Source organism: Lolium perenne, chromosome 2 (genome assembly GCF_019359855.2).
Source record: "Lolium perenne isolate Kyuss_39 chromosome 2, Kyuss_2.0, whole genome shotgun sequence".
Classification (NCBI taxonomy): Eukaryota; Viridiplantae; Streptophyta; class Magnoliopsida; order Poales; family Poaceae; genus Lolium; species Lolium perenne.
In genome coordinates, this window is record NC_067245.2 from 95,129,783 (window position 1) to 95,142,954 (window position 13,172).

At 48.1% G+C, this 13,172-nt stretch overlaps 1 protein-coding gene across 1 annotated transcript; it reads right to left on the bottom strand.

Annotated features, from left to right (window-relative positions):
• Nucleotides 1-1,599: 1,599 nt before the first annotated feature.
• LOC127333299 (AAA-ATPase At3g50940) lies at nt 1,600-3,374 on the bottom strand. The gene has a single exon (XM_051359687.2). It carries the CDS (start codon nt 3,233-3,235, stop codon nt 1,736-1,738), a length of 1,500 nt encoding a protein of 499 aa, XP_051215647.1. The 5' UTR covers nt 3,236-3,374; the 3' UTR covers nt 1,600-1,735.
• Nucleotides 3,375-13,172: the final 9,798 nt, after the last annotated feature.

The window sequence follows — 13,172 nt, forward strand, 5'->3', positions numbered from 1 at the left end:
GGGCCTGAACAAAATTTAAACTACGAACAACTTTTAATATGAATAAATGTAAAATTTGGAACTTTACATTTCTTATTTTTTAAAGAAATGATTTTTATTTATAAATTTTCAAAATTTGAATATTTTTCGTAATCTTAACATTTTTAAAATCTAAACTTTTTAAAAAATTCAAAATTTCATCAAAATTAAAACATTTTCCAATTTTCAACATTGATGTTGGCGACGGTGAACCCACACGCATGAGGAGGCCGAGGGTATTCTGGCTGGGACCAATGAACTTCCTCGCGTTGCGGATTGTGAGAATTTCTCGATGGCGTGCCACCGTCTGTCTCCAGGGTGGACGCCTCCGCCTGGTAGGGACGAGACAATGGAGAGGAATTACCAGGCTGGACCGCTGACAACGGGGCTAACTAACTGGCTATCAATTTTGTTAATTACTGATTGTGAGTTGTATGCAAATAATTACTGATTGTGAGTATCTATGCAAAAAAAAAAGAGACGCCAATAAGTGGTGTGATCTGCTATTTACTCGCTTAGAGCAACTCTAACAGAGCCCGTAAATCCCGCCGGAACCGAACTTTTCCGGCGGATTTACGGGTTCGGGCCGAAACTGGCGCAGATCAGCGCCCGAAAAAGTGGGCCGGCCCGAATCGAAATTTCGGGGGCCCGAGAGATCCCCCGCACGACCCCTATTAAAAGGGTTCGAGGAGGGGAGTTCGGTTCGGAAACCCTACTCCCCTCCCGCCGCTCCTCTCCCGCCGCCGTAGCCCACCGCCTCTCCAACGAGCAATCCCGGGCGCTAGGACGCCGCTCCGCCGCTAAGGCCACCACCCCGCCGTTCGAAATGACGCGTGCAACACGCGTGGGTAGGGGTGGCGGCCGATCCAGCGCCGGAAGGGCAAGTCGCCGTCCCCCGGGCGGAGACGGAGCGCGGCAGGCGGGCGCGCTCCGACGGCGCATGGAAGCGGGCTGGCCGCAAGTGGCCGGAGCTGATGGCGCGCCACCTTGAAGCGCGCGGAGGCCATCGCGGCTGCGGAGGCGGCGGCGGCAAGATCATGCGGCCGGGGAAGCGGAGGAGCCCCCCCCCGCCGGCGGGTCCAGCCCGCCGCTACCGCCGTTGCCCCGAGCGGCGACGGCGACGATACAGACGGACCGCCTACGCTTTCTGCGGCGCCTCGCTGCGGCGGCAATCGAGCTGGCGGCCCTCGTCGTCGCCTAGCAACTGGCGGCGTCGAAAAACTCTCCGCCGCCGCCCGGTGACAGTATAGTCGCCGGGAAATTTAATTCTAGTCTAATTAGGCCCGTAGTACGTAATTTAGGTCCAATACGGTTGTATTTTGCCACTATTTAGTGTGAATTATGATCGAATTAAGGTTGATCGGATGAAATCGACTCCAATCCCCGTCGAGATAGATTTCCCGCGTCGTTTGATTTTCGCGAGTTCGGTTTGAGTTTACAGTTTCTGTGCCCAAATGCTCTCTTAATTCGTTTTTCGGGAGACTGAACTCCGTTTTTTCGGTTCGTACAAATACGGACTCTGTTAGAGATGCTCTTAGATAGCGTGCTAATAGACAAGGCGTTGAGAAATGCTTCAAAACATGTAACGAAGCATCTAGTGTAGTCGACATAGATGGATGATTATTCCCGACATAGATGACATGTGAACATAAACCTACTAGATCACTCTATTCCTCAATCCTCACATAAAACGCTCCAGTTAAAGGGGAGTAGGGCACTACATTGCTTTCTCAACTTTGTCGTTCTTGATTTGTGTTTCCTCTTTTCTAGCTTTGCGTCTCTTGTTGTGGAGGAACTCTGTGAGAACACGTAGTGCGACGTCGGCATCCTCGCTCCGCAGCAGCATCTCGGAAACCTCGGCCGGCGTGACCTCCACCGCTGCAAGCAGTTCTTGTATCTCCGGGAACAGAACGTGGTCGTCGACGAGGTGGTAGTTCCGGGCCAATGTCTTGAATGCCTCCCAGCAGCAGAAGCCCATGTAGATGTGCATGTCCATTCGTCCGCGCCGTAGCAGCGCCGGATCGAGGCGGTCCTTGTAGTTGGTGGTGAAGACGATAATGCGTTCCTCGCCGCTCGTTGACCATAGTCCATCGATGAAGTTGAGAAGCCCGGACAGCGTTACGTTCTGCTGCTTGTGAGCTCCCGTGTGGCCGTCGTCGTCCGAGGAGTCGGATGAATTGTAGGCGTCTGCGGACACCAGCATCTTGGGGTCTTCCCTGGACTTGGCATCGAAGCAGCAATCGATGTCCTCTATGACGAGGATGGATTTGTTAGGCATGGCAATGAGCAGCCTCTGGAGCGCCGAGTTGAGGCGCACCTCTGAGAGGTCGAGGTCGTAGAGGTTGAAGCGGAGGTAGTTGGCCATGGCGGCGACGAGGCTGGACTTTCCGGTCCCAGGCGGGCCGTGGAGCAGGTACCCGCGCTTCCAAGCCTTGCCGATCCGGCGGTAGTACTCCTTGCGCTTGAGGAAACGGTCGAGGTCGTCGATGACGGCCCGCTTCAGTGCCGAGTCCATGGCAAGCGTGTCGAAGGTGGCCGGGTGGTGGTGGTTGATGCCGTGCCACGACCGGCTCTCGTTCATGAAGATCTTGAGTGCGCGATCCAGCCGCTGCAGCTGTTCCGCGGTGGACATGATGAAGGGCACGTACCGCTCGAGCGCCGTGTCGGTGTGCTCGGCGTCGAAGCTGAGCTCCAGGGTCTCGCGTGGGGTCCGATGGCCCTTCCCCTTCTTGCCGTCGTCGCCGCCGGTCTCGATGGACGTCCACCTGAACTCGACCCCTTCGAAGGCGTCGGTGGTGGAGCCCCCGTCGTCCATGCACAGGAGCGTGCTCCAGCTGCTGCTACCGTCGGGCTCCTTGTGGCGGGAGCGCGCGAGGCAGAGGCGGCGCATGGCGCGCGGGTCGATCTTGGTGGCCAGGTAGGCGCGCGCCGCGTCGAAGAGGTGGTTCTCGCTGTAGCAGCCGGTGTCGAACTGGCGGCGGATGACGATGGTGTGGCGCTCCTTGTCGCCGGCGCCGAGGCGGGCGCGCACGAACGCGGCAGCCCAGCGCACCGCGGCGCGCAACTCCTCGGGGAGGAGCTCCCTGGCCATGCCGCGCGCCAGCATGGCGTACGCGGCCACGGATGCCGCCGTGGCCAGCGCCTTCTTGTACGTGTCCACGACCCTCCCGCCTCCTTCCAGCGACCCGGCTACGGTGGTGAGTGGCAATTGATCCATGGCTGCTGCTAACACTACCAGTGTGCTCGACGCTTCAGAAGCAGGACGCGGCGGATTTTCACCTGGATATATAGGGGCTGTGCGAGCAATGCGTTGGAGATTGGCATTTGGTGACAAGAAGTAGTGCTCCAGTGATGTATACGAAGTTGTGCCACCGTCGCGGCGCAATTTCCTGGAAGGACCCATAAAGCGTGCTAATGCCTAGTTAGCGGTTGACCACAATCACAGGTCTCCTCTCTCCATTGTTTCGTACTCCAATCATTCTTCAGCTAGTGAGCCTGCACGTGAGCGTGAGGACGAAGGAATCTCGGGGTGAATTCATAGAGCTCGCAAAAGCGTGGTGCCCTTGTCAGCAGTTCGGTCATGTCCGACGCAGCGTGTGACGTCTTTCGGCCTCGTACGATCATATCATAGTGTCCTTGCAATATTCCAGTCTAGTGTCTAGTGTGTAGACAAACGGAACGTCCGGTGGTTTAACGGCCGAGGACTTGGACAGCGGCCCGCATACCAAACTTTCTTTTTATCCGACACAGCCCATTACAGTGTCCGGCGTCTAGCGGGGACGCTCTGGGCACACTAGATACACAAAAAAGCAAGGTGAGGAGACGTGGACCTGACGTGTCAGCGACTCAGAAGCCTAAAATCCCGATGCATACCTTTGGTCAAGCAATATTAATGGCGTCCCAGATTTCTCAGGCGACGCAGGGACGCGTCTCGTCGTGCATGGCCGCGTGGCCGTCAACGCCGACGTTACTGCGTCCAACGACCCGCTGCCGCTTCACCTGCCTGTCGCCATTGTACATTAAGAGCGCACTTGCGATTCTTGTTCATCCCAATCTCTTGCCGCTTCCAAATCTTCCCCTAGCCGCTCCAACCTCTATCCAATATTGTCGTCCTCCGGCGCCACGGTGAAGGACGAGCCCATCGACGAGCCTAACGAGCGCGGCAAGCAGGAGGTCGTCACCGACGACATGTATAACTTCCACCAGCACTACGACGCCTCCGGCCGCCACAAGTACTACTAGATTAGGTTTAATTTGACTTTCATCGAATATTGCTCGAATCTATATAATATATAGCAAGTTTGAATGAATTCGCTTAAGTTTTAAATATATCAAATTTTATTTGGGGACGCAGCTGGGGAGCGACGTCCCCCAAACGCGACACGAACAAAACACGTCCCCAAAAGCTCAATCTGGTACCGTTTGGAGAACGCTTTGAGAGACACGACTGAAGATGCTCTAAGTTTATTTGTTTGGGTTGAACCGTGGATACGAAATTGGTCTAATGTATCACCGAACGGAACGTAAGACTGTTTAACGGAGATAACTTTGCTAAGATCTAGTTTTAAGATCTGGTTTTAAGTAGGATCTATGAGATCAATTTTATAAAAAGAGAAAACATGTTTGAATATTTTCAAAAAAAATGCCAACACACATCTATGTTATATATGCAACCGTTTAAAAAGTTGCTGCTTCAAATTAAACCTACACTTAGAGAGCCAACAAAAACAAATTTAAGTGCGAACATATTTATTCATTTTGTTTCTCCAAATGTAGATCGAATTTTGAGCTAAAATTTCTTGGAACTCTAGACAAACTAGTAGGCACGTTGTATTAGTTTTTTTTAGATTTTCCATATTTCCTAAATATGATTTATAAAAGTTCATCATAGAATCTCTCATACGGGGTGGCTTCTGGACACCTCCGCCTTAAGACCACCAAGTCCTCATCATGACCCAATGACACAAGCACGAGCCAAAACCACACACCAAGAGGTTAATTCACTCCTTTTCATGCATAAAATTGATACATCATTGGATGTCATGCTACTTCGTTAAAATATCTTGTATCCAATAAGGTACATCGAACAAGATGCATGCCATGGAGACCAAGCCAATGGAGAGGGAGCTGAAGATGAAGAAGATGAAGCTCCAGTGCCCCAGCCGGAACTACCGCCCTCCAGGGCCGGTAGTACCGCCCAGGTGCTGTCCAGAAATGAAGAAAGTCACAGTGAAGAAGCTCCAGCCGGAACTATGATACGTCTCCAACGTATCTATAATTTATTATGTTCCATGCTAGTTTTATGACAATACCTACATGTTTTATTCACACTTTATAATATTTTTATGCATTTTCTGGGACTAACCTATTAACAAGATGCCACAGTGTCAGTCCCTGTTTTCGGCTGTTTTTTATTTCAGAAAAGTTGTTTTACAAATATTCTCGGAATTGGACGAAACAAAAGCCCACGGCCCTATTTTCCATGGAGTATTCCATAAGACTGAAGAGGAGTCGAGGAAGTCCAGCAGGGGGCCCTCCCCATATGGCGGCGCGAGGGGCCCACAGCCGCCCCGTGATGTGGGGAGGGAGCCCCCTGGCTCCCCCGACGCTGCTCCTTCGCCTATTTATTCCTTCGTCCCCGAAAACCCTAGTACCGAGAGCAAAAATACCAGAACAGTTCCAGAGATGCCGCCACCGTCAACCCTAACTCGGGGGGTCCAGAAGATCTCCTCCAGCACCCTGCCGGAGAGGGGAATCATCACCGGAGGGCTCTACATCACCATGCCCGCCTCCGGATTGATGCGTGAGTAGTTCATCCTTGGACTACGGGTCCATAGCAGTAGCTAGATGGTTGTCTTCTTGTGGTGACCCGGCATACCACTGCATGGTGTAGTATGCAAGTCTGATATAACACCAATGAAACACCGTTCCACTAGTATTATATCGCTCAGAGTGGTACAACGGAAACATATGCGGGTCCAAGGCATGTCTATAGAATTACAACATTAATTCTGTGTGGTGACCCTGCATACCACTGCATGTTGTAGTATGCCAGTCGTTGATATAACATTCATGAAGTACCATTCCGCAAATATTATATCCCTCAGAGTAGTACAACAGAACATAGCAGGTCCATAACTCATTCATTTATTATTACAACTATCATACACATGTCATCTTGGAGCTCCTCTTGGGTCCTGAGAGGAATACTCCTGGGTTCGAGGCGAACCCAACTTAGCTTACAATATAAGAGTCTCATTAAGTTATACATTTATTTCCTCGAGCAGCTAAATACTAAGAGTTCGGGCTGCTCGGTTACTACTACTACTGGATATCTCTAGGCTTGATCTCCTCCGGAAGCCTCCCCGGATCCGTAGACGATGAGGTAGTCTACGCCTTCTATACCTCCAGAGAGGTCTGGTTCTTCATAGTCGATGATCTCGACTCCTTCATTATTGTCGTAGTCCTCCTCCAGACGATTCAGACAATCTAAGCATGGGATTTAAGAGTGGTATGAGTACGAGCGTACTCAACAAGTTCATTATAGATAAGAGGTGTTTAATGCTCTAGCTACAATATTAGACCAGAAAGTCAAATACCAATGCAAGTTTTGATAAACATTTTTTAAGAGATTGCTTTTATTCCAAAGAGCTATGTCCGTCAGCCTTCACCAGTTTACTAGAACTTCATGGAGCTCCTTTCCGGCCGCGTTCGCAGTTCCTCATCCCGGAACAGGGAGTGACAGGTCACAGTTCTTTACACTCTGTAGAGGGGTGTTGCTTTACCCATAAGAGATCTTAACCTTGGTGCCAACCGGGCAGCTTTCCCGTCCACACTTCCTTCGGTGTGAGGCCCGGTATAAGGTCATAGTCAATCATATTCCTCCGCTACCTCGCACACCCACCCTTTGTTGCAAACCCCGACCCTGGGTCCTCGCCGGTCCCATTATTCCCGTAATTTCAGGGTGGACCCCGACCACGACGATGCAGGATTGAACCAAACTCCTTCGCCGGTAGCTGCAACCCATCATAGACCACATTACCGTGGGGAATTAGAAGGGGATCCCCACCCACCAATTGTTCCGCAAGCAGCAACCGCTACGGTAAGCAACAGCTATACCGTGGGGAATTAGAAGGGGCTCCCCACCCACCAATTGCTCCGCAAGATACAACCGTCTATGGTAAGCGCATCCGTTGATGTACAAGAGGTGGAAATACAATTGACTATTCCGTCCCACTCCAGATCTTATGGTTAACACGGGTATTACGGCACAAGAATCACTGGCGACATTTGTTGTTTAATCCTAGATGGATATAAACCTTTGCAATGGAACCTCCACCATATCAACACAATCCATGGTTCCATTGCCAACCACATAGTCATATTCATAGTTATGAAAGTAGTGGTTTTGGTTTTTTATGCAATAGTGATAACCATAGTACGTTGCAAGTAATTTGATAGAAATACTCAAATGGCATGAGCAAGTGATGAACTTGCCTGAACACTGCAAAGTTTTGCAGTTTGAAGGTGTGGACTGACCCTTGTCCTCTTTCTCTGAAAAATAGCATCATTGTCCGATAAGGGCAATGGTTAAAGAAGCAATTATGCATGATTCCAATTTTTAGGGTTTGTTCCCCCCTTCCGATGTCGTTGTAATTTCATGTGAGAGGTTAATACTAAGAACAACTTGGAGATACTGGATTTAGGGTAAATACAACCTTGAGATATTGTCAAGGTGTTTTTATAGTCCAAAGGCATTATTGAACTAATTTTCATTATTGAAAATAATATGAGTGATTTAAATGATTATTTAAATCATCAAATTAAGACTTATTCTTAGTTGTCTTCAAAAATTCCCTTTGATATTTTATTCAGGTAGAGAATTTTATGCTGATCAATTTTCATATTTTTAATTATTTTTTTAGAGTTATTTAAATATTTATTGTGATTTACCAAAGTTTATGTAATTTAATTGAATTGTGAAATGGCAAAAATGCCCCTGGGCCCACCTGTCGGTGCAACCCAGTGGGTTAGGTTGAACCGACCGGCCTGGTCCGGCTCGACCAGCCCCACTTCTCTCTCTCCCTCTCACGCGCGACCGAACCCTAACCCTAGCCGCTCTGGCGACTCGCATCGCCTCCGCCGTCGCCGCTCGATTCCGGCGAGATTCGCCGGACCTGGCCCTCGCCATGGTGCGCAATCGACGCGCCCCACGATGGCGGTCAATCCTATCCGCGTCGATCTGACGCGGGCGACCTGCTGCTCTCGGCCTCGACCCCTTCTGGTGCTAGGGTTACGGGATCGCTCGATCCCGCCGTTCCTGGCGCTCCTGGTGCTTGGACTCCGCCCTGGCTTCGCCGCCGTGGTGCGGGTAGTGCCGTGGTGCCGCCATGGCCTGGCTTGGCTTGGCGCCGCCTCGCTCTGGCGTGTGCCGCCATGGCCGCCATGGTCGTGTCTATCTGCTCGACCACGGTAAGTGCGCCACTCCTTCTTCTCCTTTGTGTTCTATTTCTTCTCCTCCTAGCTTGAGATGCGGCTACTCCCCTTCATGGAGAGACCATCTCGTGCTGCTGCTATTGCTCTACTAGCTGCTGTTGCTGTGCTTGCTGTTGCGATGCTTGCTGTTGCTGTGCGCATGCTGCTAGGCTTCTCGCTGCTATCCTGGATGCTAGCTACTGCTGCTCTACTGCTATGCATCTGCTGCTGCTGTGCAATTACCATGGCCTCTGCTACTGTATCCATACTTGTGCTTGTGCTAGTGCTTCTCTGTGCCTCTGTTCTTGATGCTATTCTTGCCAATTACTCAAGTGTATTCATATGTATGGCCCTGACTTGATTGCAGTATGCAATCCTTGCAAGTTTGCAAGAACCAGTGCCTTTTGGTGCGATTCAGTGTGCTACAATTCATAGACATGCTCCCTTGAGCATGCCTGTGGGCTAAACAACACCATCCCTTGATGGTGTGCTTCTGCATATAATTATATGTCATCTTTATGATTATCTGCTTTGCCATTGTTCCTGTTCTGTGGCTAATTCACTTGTCTGACATGTGTTGGTGCTATAATTGATGTTTAGCATACTGTAGCATGCTCTTGCATGCTTCTGGTGGTCATATGATCACCAGTTGCTTGTAGAAACTGCTCTATGTGGTCTGTGCCTCACTGTGGTTCACTCTGGTGCTCATCCAGTGCTGTTTATGCTACATACAGGCTTAGCCTGTGTGTGCTGTTGCTGGCTCAAGCATCATCTGAGGCTTGCAGTGATCCTCTGGATCATTTGCCAAGCTCTGGTGTATTGACTTCTTGTATATTCATTTATCTGTGTTGTTTTGCTTGACCAAGTGGATAAATGATGTGAACTGCTGGCAGTTGTGATCATCTTACAGTTAAATTGATTGAGCTAGAGGGATGCCAACATCTGTTGGGTACCCTAGCTCTTACTGAACCCTCTTTGGGTGATGATGTGCTGGCTGGAAGTGTGGCTGTGGGTTGAGGTGGCCTTGACAGCCACTTGGTGCTGTCATGGTAGCTCCCCCCTCTCAGGGACTTGCTGTGGTGGATTGTTGCTCACTGGCCTAACCATATTTGGTTGCCAGATGCATTTGATGTTGACAAACCTAGATAGACACATGATAGTCTATCATGTCTGATGGCTTAGCTAGCTCTAGGTTGTCAAGTGAACCTGGTAGCTGGCCAGGTTTTTGAATCCATGTTGGATTTCTCTGGTTGTGTCCATGTGTGGACACAACCAGTGTTCCCTGGATGATCTCTACTGGCTGTTCTCTATGTTTGCTTGAACCAAATGACTAGATAGCCATATGATGACACAAACATAGGGTATCTACCCTTTTGGTGTGCTGGAGATCATGCCTGTGCAATATATGAGCAGAACCTTTTGGTCTGTTCATGATCATATTTATACCTCACTCCAGCTCCTAGAAATAGTGTGTTGGTGTAGAGGATTGCTTCAGCAATGAATTGGTGCTTGCCCTGCTCCTCCTTGAACTTGTGATCTTGGTTTGATTCAGTGGTGACTTTGGACAGATTGAACAGCTCTGGCTGTTCTTCCTGTTCTTGCTGCTCTTGGTGCCCTTACCCTGCTGCTTGGTCGATGAATGAACTAGGGTTTGCTGTGGAAAAGTTTTTATATGGTTGGTCCTTGCTTCTCTGGTCGACAGCTCCACCTTTCACTTTGGGTGACTCACTGTGTATGTGTCTTTGCATGCACACAGCCCAGTGAGCGTGTGTGTGTGTGTCTGTGATGCCACACTTGGCTGAGAGAGTGGATCAGCTCGGCAGTCTTGATCATATCCTCTCATGATTCAATATTTTTGCTAACCTGCCAATTGGCATTGCCACTTGGCACAATGTTCTTTTTGTGTGATTTATATGCAGGGATCATGAAATTGATCAAGATGAAGATCTTCAAGCTCAAGATTAACTTGTAGCTTAGGATATATTTTTCTTACTTGTAATTTTCTTTTTCTTTTTCTATTTAAGCAATTCTTGTAATGTGTTGTATTATTCATTTATTTTCTTTATGAATATTGTAATGACAATGTAAATTGTGTGATGATCAATAAAGCTCAAGGTTTTCTCTAATGAGCTTTAATTATTATGTGTATTATTTATACTTTGTATCCTTATTATTTACTTAATGAATTCCCTTATAATTAATTTATGAGTTATTTGTTTTTATGTTTGAATTTGAATTTCAAATTCAACTTTGAGTTGAATTCAATCATACAACTTAACTTTGAATTCAACCAAACAACTTAAGTTTGATATGATCTCTCCCCCTCTCTTCTAAAAAACCTAATCTAGTTAAGTGAGGTACAAGTTTGTCGCACTCTCGAAACCCTAACCCTGTAAGGTGTCGAGAGAGAAACTTGTCCCCCTTCGATGCAGTTTTTATTTAAAAGCGCGAAATTTCCCCAGAATTTGCAATGCAATGCACATCCTTTTCTAAAATCTACCCCTCGATCGTCTCTAAACCTGGGACATTACAGCCTTTCCCCCTTAAAGAAAACTTCATCCCGAAGTTGTGGTTGTAATACCTGAAGAGTTCGGGGTATGTTTTCCTCAGGTCTTCCTCCTTTTCCCAGGTGGCTTCCCTCTCGGGGTGATGCTTCCATTGTATCTTGCAATACTTGATAGCTTTATTTCTGAGTTGTTTCCAGCTCTCCTCGAGAATCTTGGCTGGCTTCTCGATGTAAGTCAAGTCTGGTTGTAACTCGAGCTCTTCATGTGATACTGGTTCATCAGGGGTTTTCAGACACTTTGGGAGTTGCGACACATGGAATACATTGTGAACCTGAGATAACCTTCCCGGTAATTCCAATTCAAAGGCTAATCCTCGGTTTTGACTCAAAATCTTGAAAGGTCTGATGTACCTAGGACTGAGCTTTCCTTTTACTCCAAACCTCTGGAGTCCTTTCATCAGGCTTACCTTAAGATATACCATGTCTCCAACTCGTGGCTCCCATGTTCTCCTCTTCTGATCGGCATAACTCTTTTGCCGACTTTGGGCTATCTTGAGCCTATCTCTGATAATGTCAATGATTTGTTGTTTTTCCTTGACATAATCAGGATTAAACTCCTTGCTTGCTCCAGCTTCATACCAACATATCGGTGATCTACACTTCCTTCCATACAGAGCTTCAAATGGTGCCATCTTGATGCTGCTTTGATAGCTATTATTGTATGAAAACTCTGCTAGTGGTAAGTGCTCCTCCCATGATCCTCCGAAGTCTAGGGCACAAGCCCTAAGCATATCCTCTAAGATCTGGTTGGTTCTCTCGGTTTGTCCACCTGTCTGGGGATGGTAAGCGGTACTATAGTCCAACTTGGATCCTAAGGCTTCGTGTAGTTGCTTCCAGAATGCTGATGTGAACACGGATCCTCGATCCGACACTATCTTCTTAGGCACTCCATGTTTACTCACGATCTCTTTGATGTAAAGATCGATGAGTTTCTCTCCTTTATCCTGCTGATTTACCGCTAAGAAGTGGGCGCTCTTCGTCAACCGGTCCACGATTACCCATATCATATCCTTCTTTTTATTGGTCATGGGTAGTCCGGTGATGAAATCCATCCCTATTTCCTCCCATTTCCACTCTGGAATAGGTAAAGGTTGTAACTTTCCTGCCGGACTCTGATGTTCAGCCTTCACTCTCTGGCAGGTATGGCATTCCGCCACATATTGTGCTATCTCTCTCTTCATGTTATTCCACCAGAATAGTTCCTTTAGATCCATGTACATCTTTGTACTTCCCGGATGTATGGAATATGGTGTTTGATGAGCTTCCCGGAGTGTTACTTCCTTAATTTCAGCAATATCCGGAACGCAAATTCTCTTCTGGAACCATAATGATCCAGATTCTCCGCGGTGAAATTCTGATGGTCTTCCTTCATCTATTCTTCTCATCTCCTCAATGATAAATGGATCATCCAGCTGACCCATCCTGATCTCATTCTTCAGGTTAACATTTAGCTCATCGGCTACTTGCAACGCCGATAACCCTTCATGGGCTTCCTTCTCCCAAAGTTGTATTTGGGCTTGGCTTATTTCCTTCCTCAACTCCGGTGAGATTTCTTGTTCCACTCCTCCGGTGCTCTTCCTACTCAAGGCATCTGCTACAACATTGGCCTTTCCTGGAGTATAATTGATGGTTAAATCATAATCCTTGATCAATTCTAGCAATCTTTTCTGCCTCATGTTGAGTTCCTTCTGGGTGAAGAAATATTTGAGACTCTTATGATAGGTATAGAGCTCACACTTGGCTCCATAAAGAAAATGTCTCCAAGTTTTGAGTGCAAATACGACTGCTGCTAATTCCAAGTCATGTGTTGGATAATTCACTTCATGAGGTCTGAGTTGCCTCGATCCATAAGACATCACTTTCCGATCTTGCATGAGTACGCAACCCAATCCATGCTTGGATGCGTCACAGTACACGGTGTAATCCTTGCCAACTTCCGGAACCGCTAACACCGGTGCCGTGGTGAGTTTCTCCTTCAGAGTTTGAAAACTCTTCTCACACTCCTCTGACCACACGAATGGTGTGTTCTTCCTTAACAGCTTTGTCATTGGTCCTGCTATCTTAGAGAATCCTTCAATGAATCTCCGGTAATATCCTGCCATTCCTAGGAATC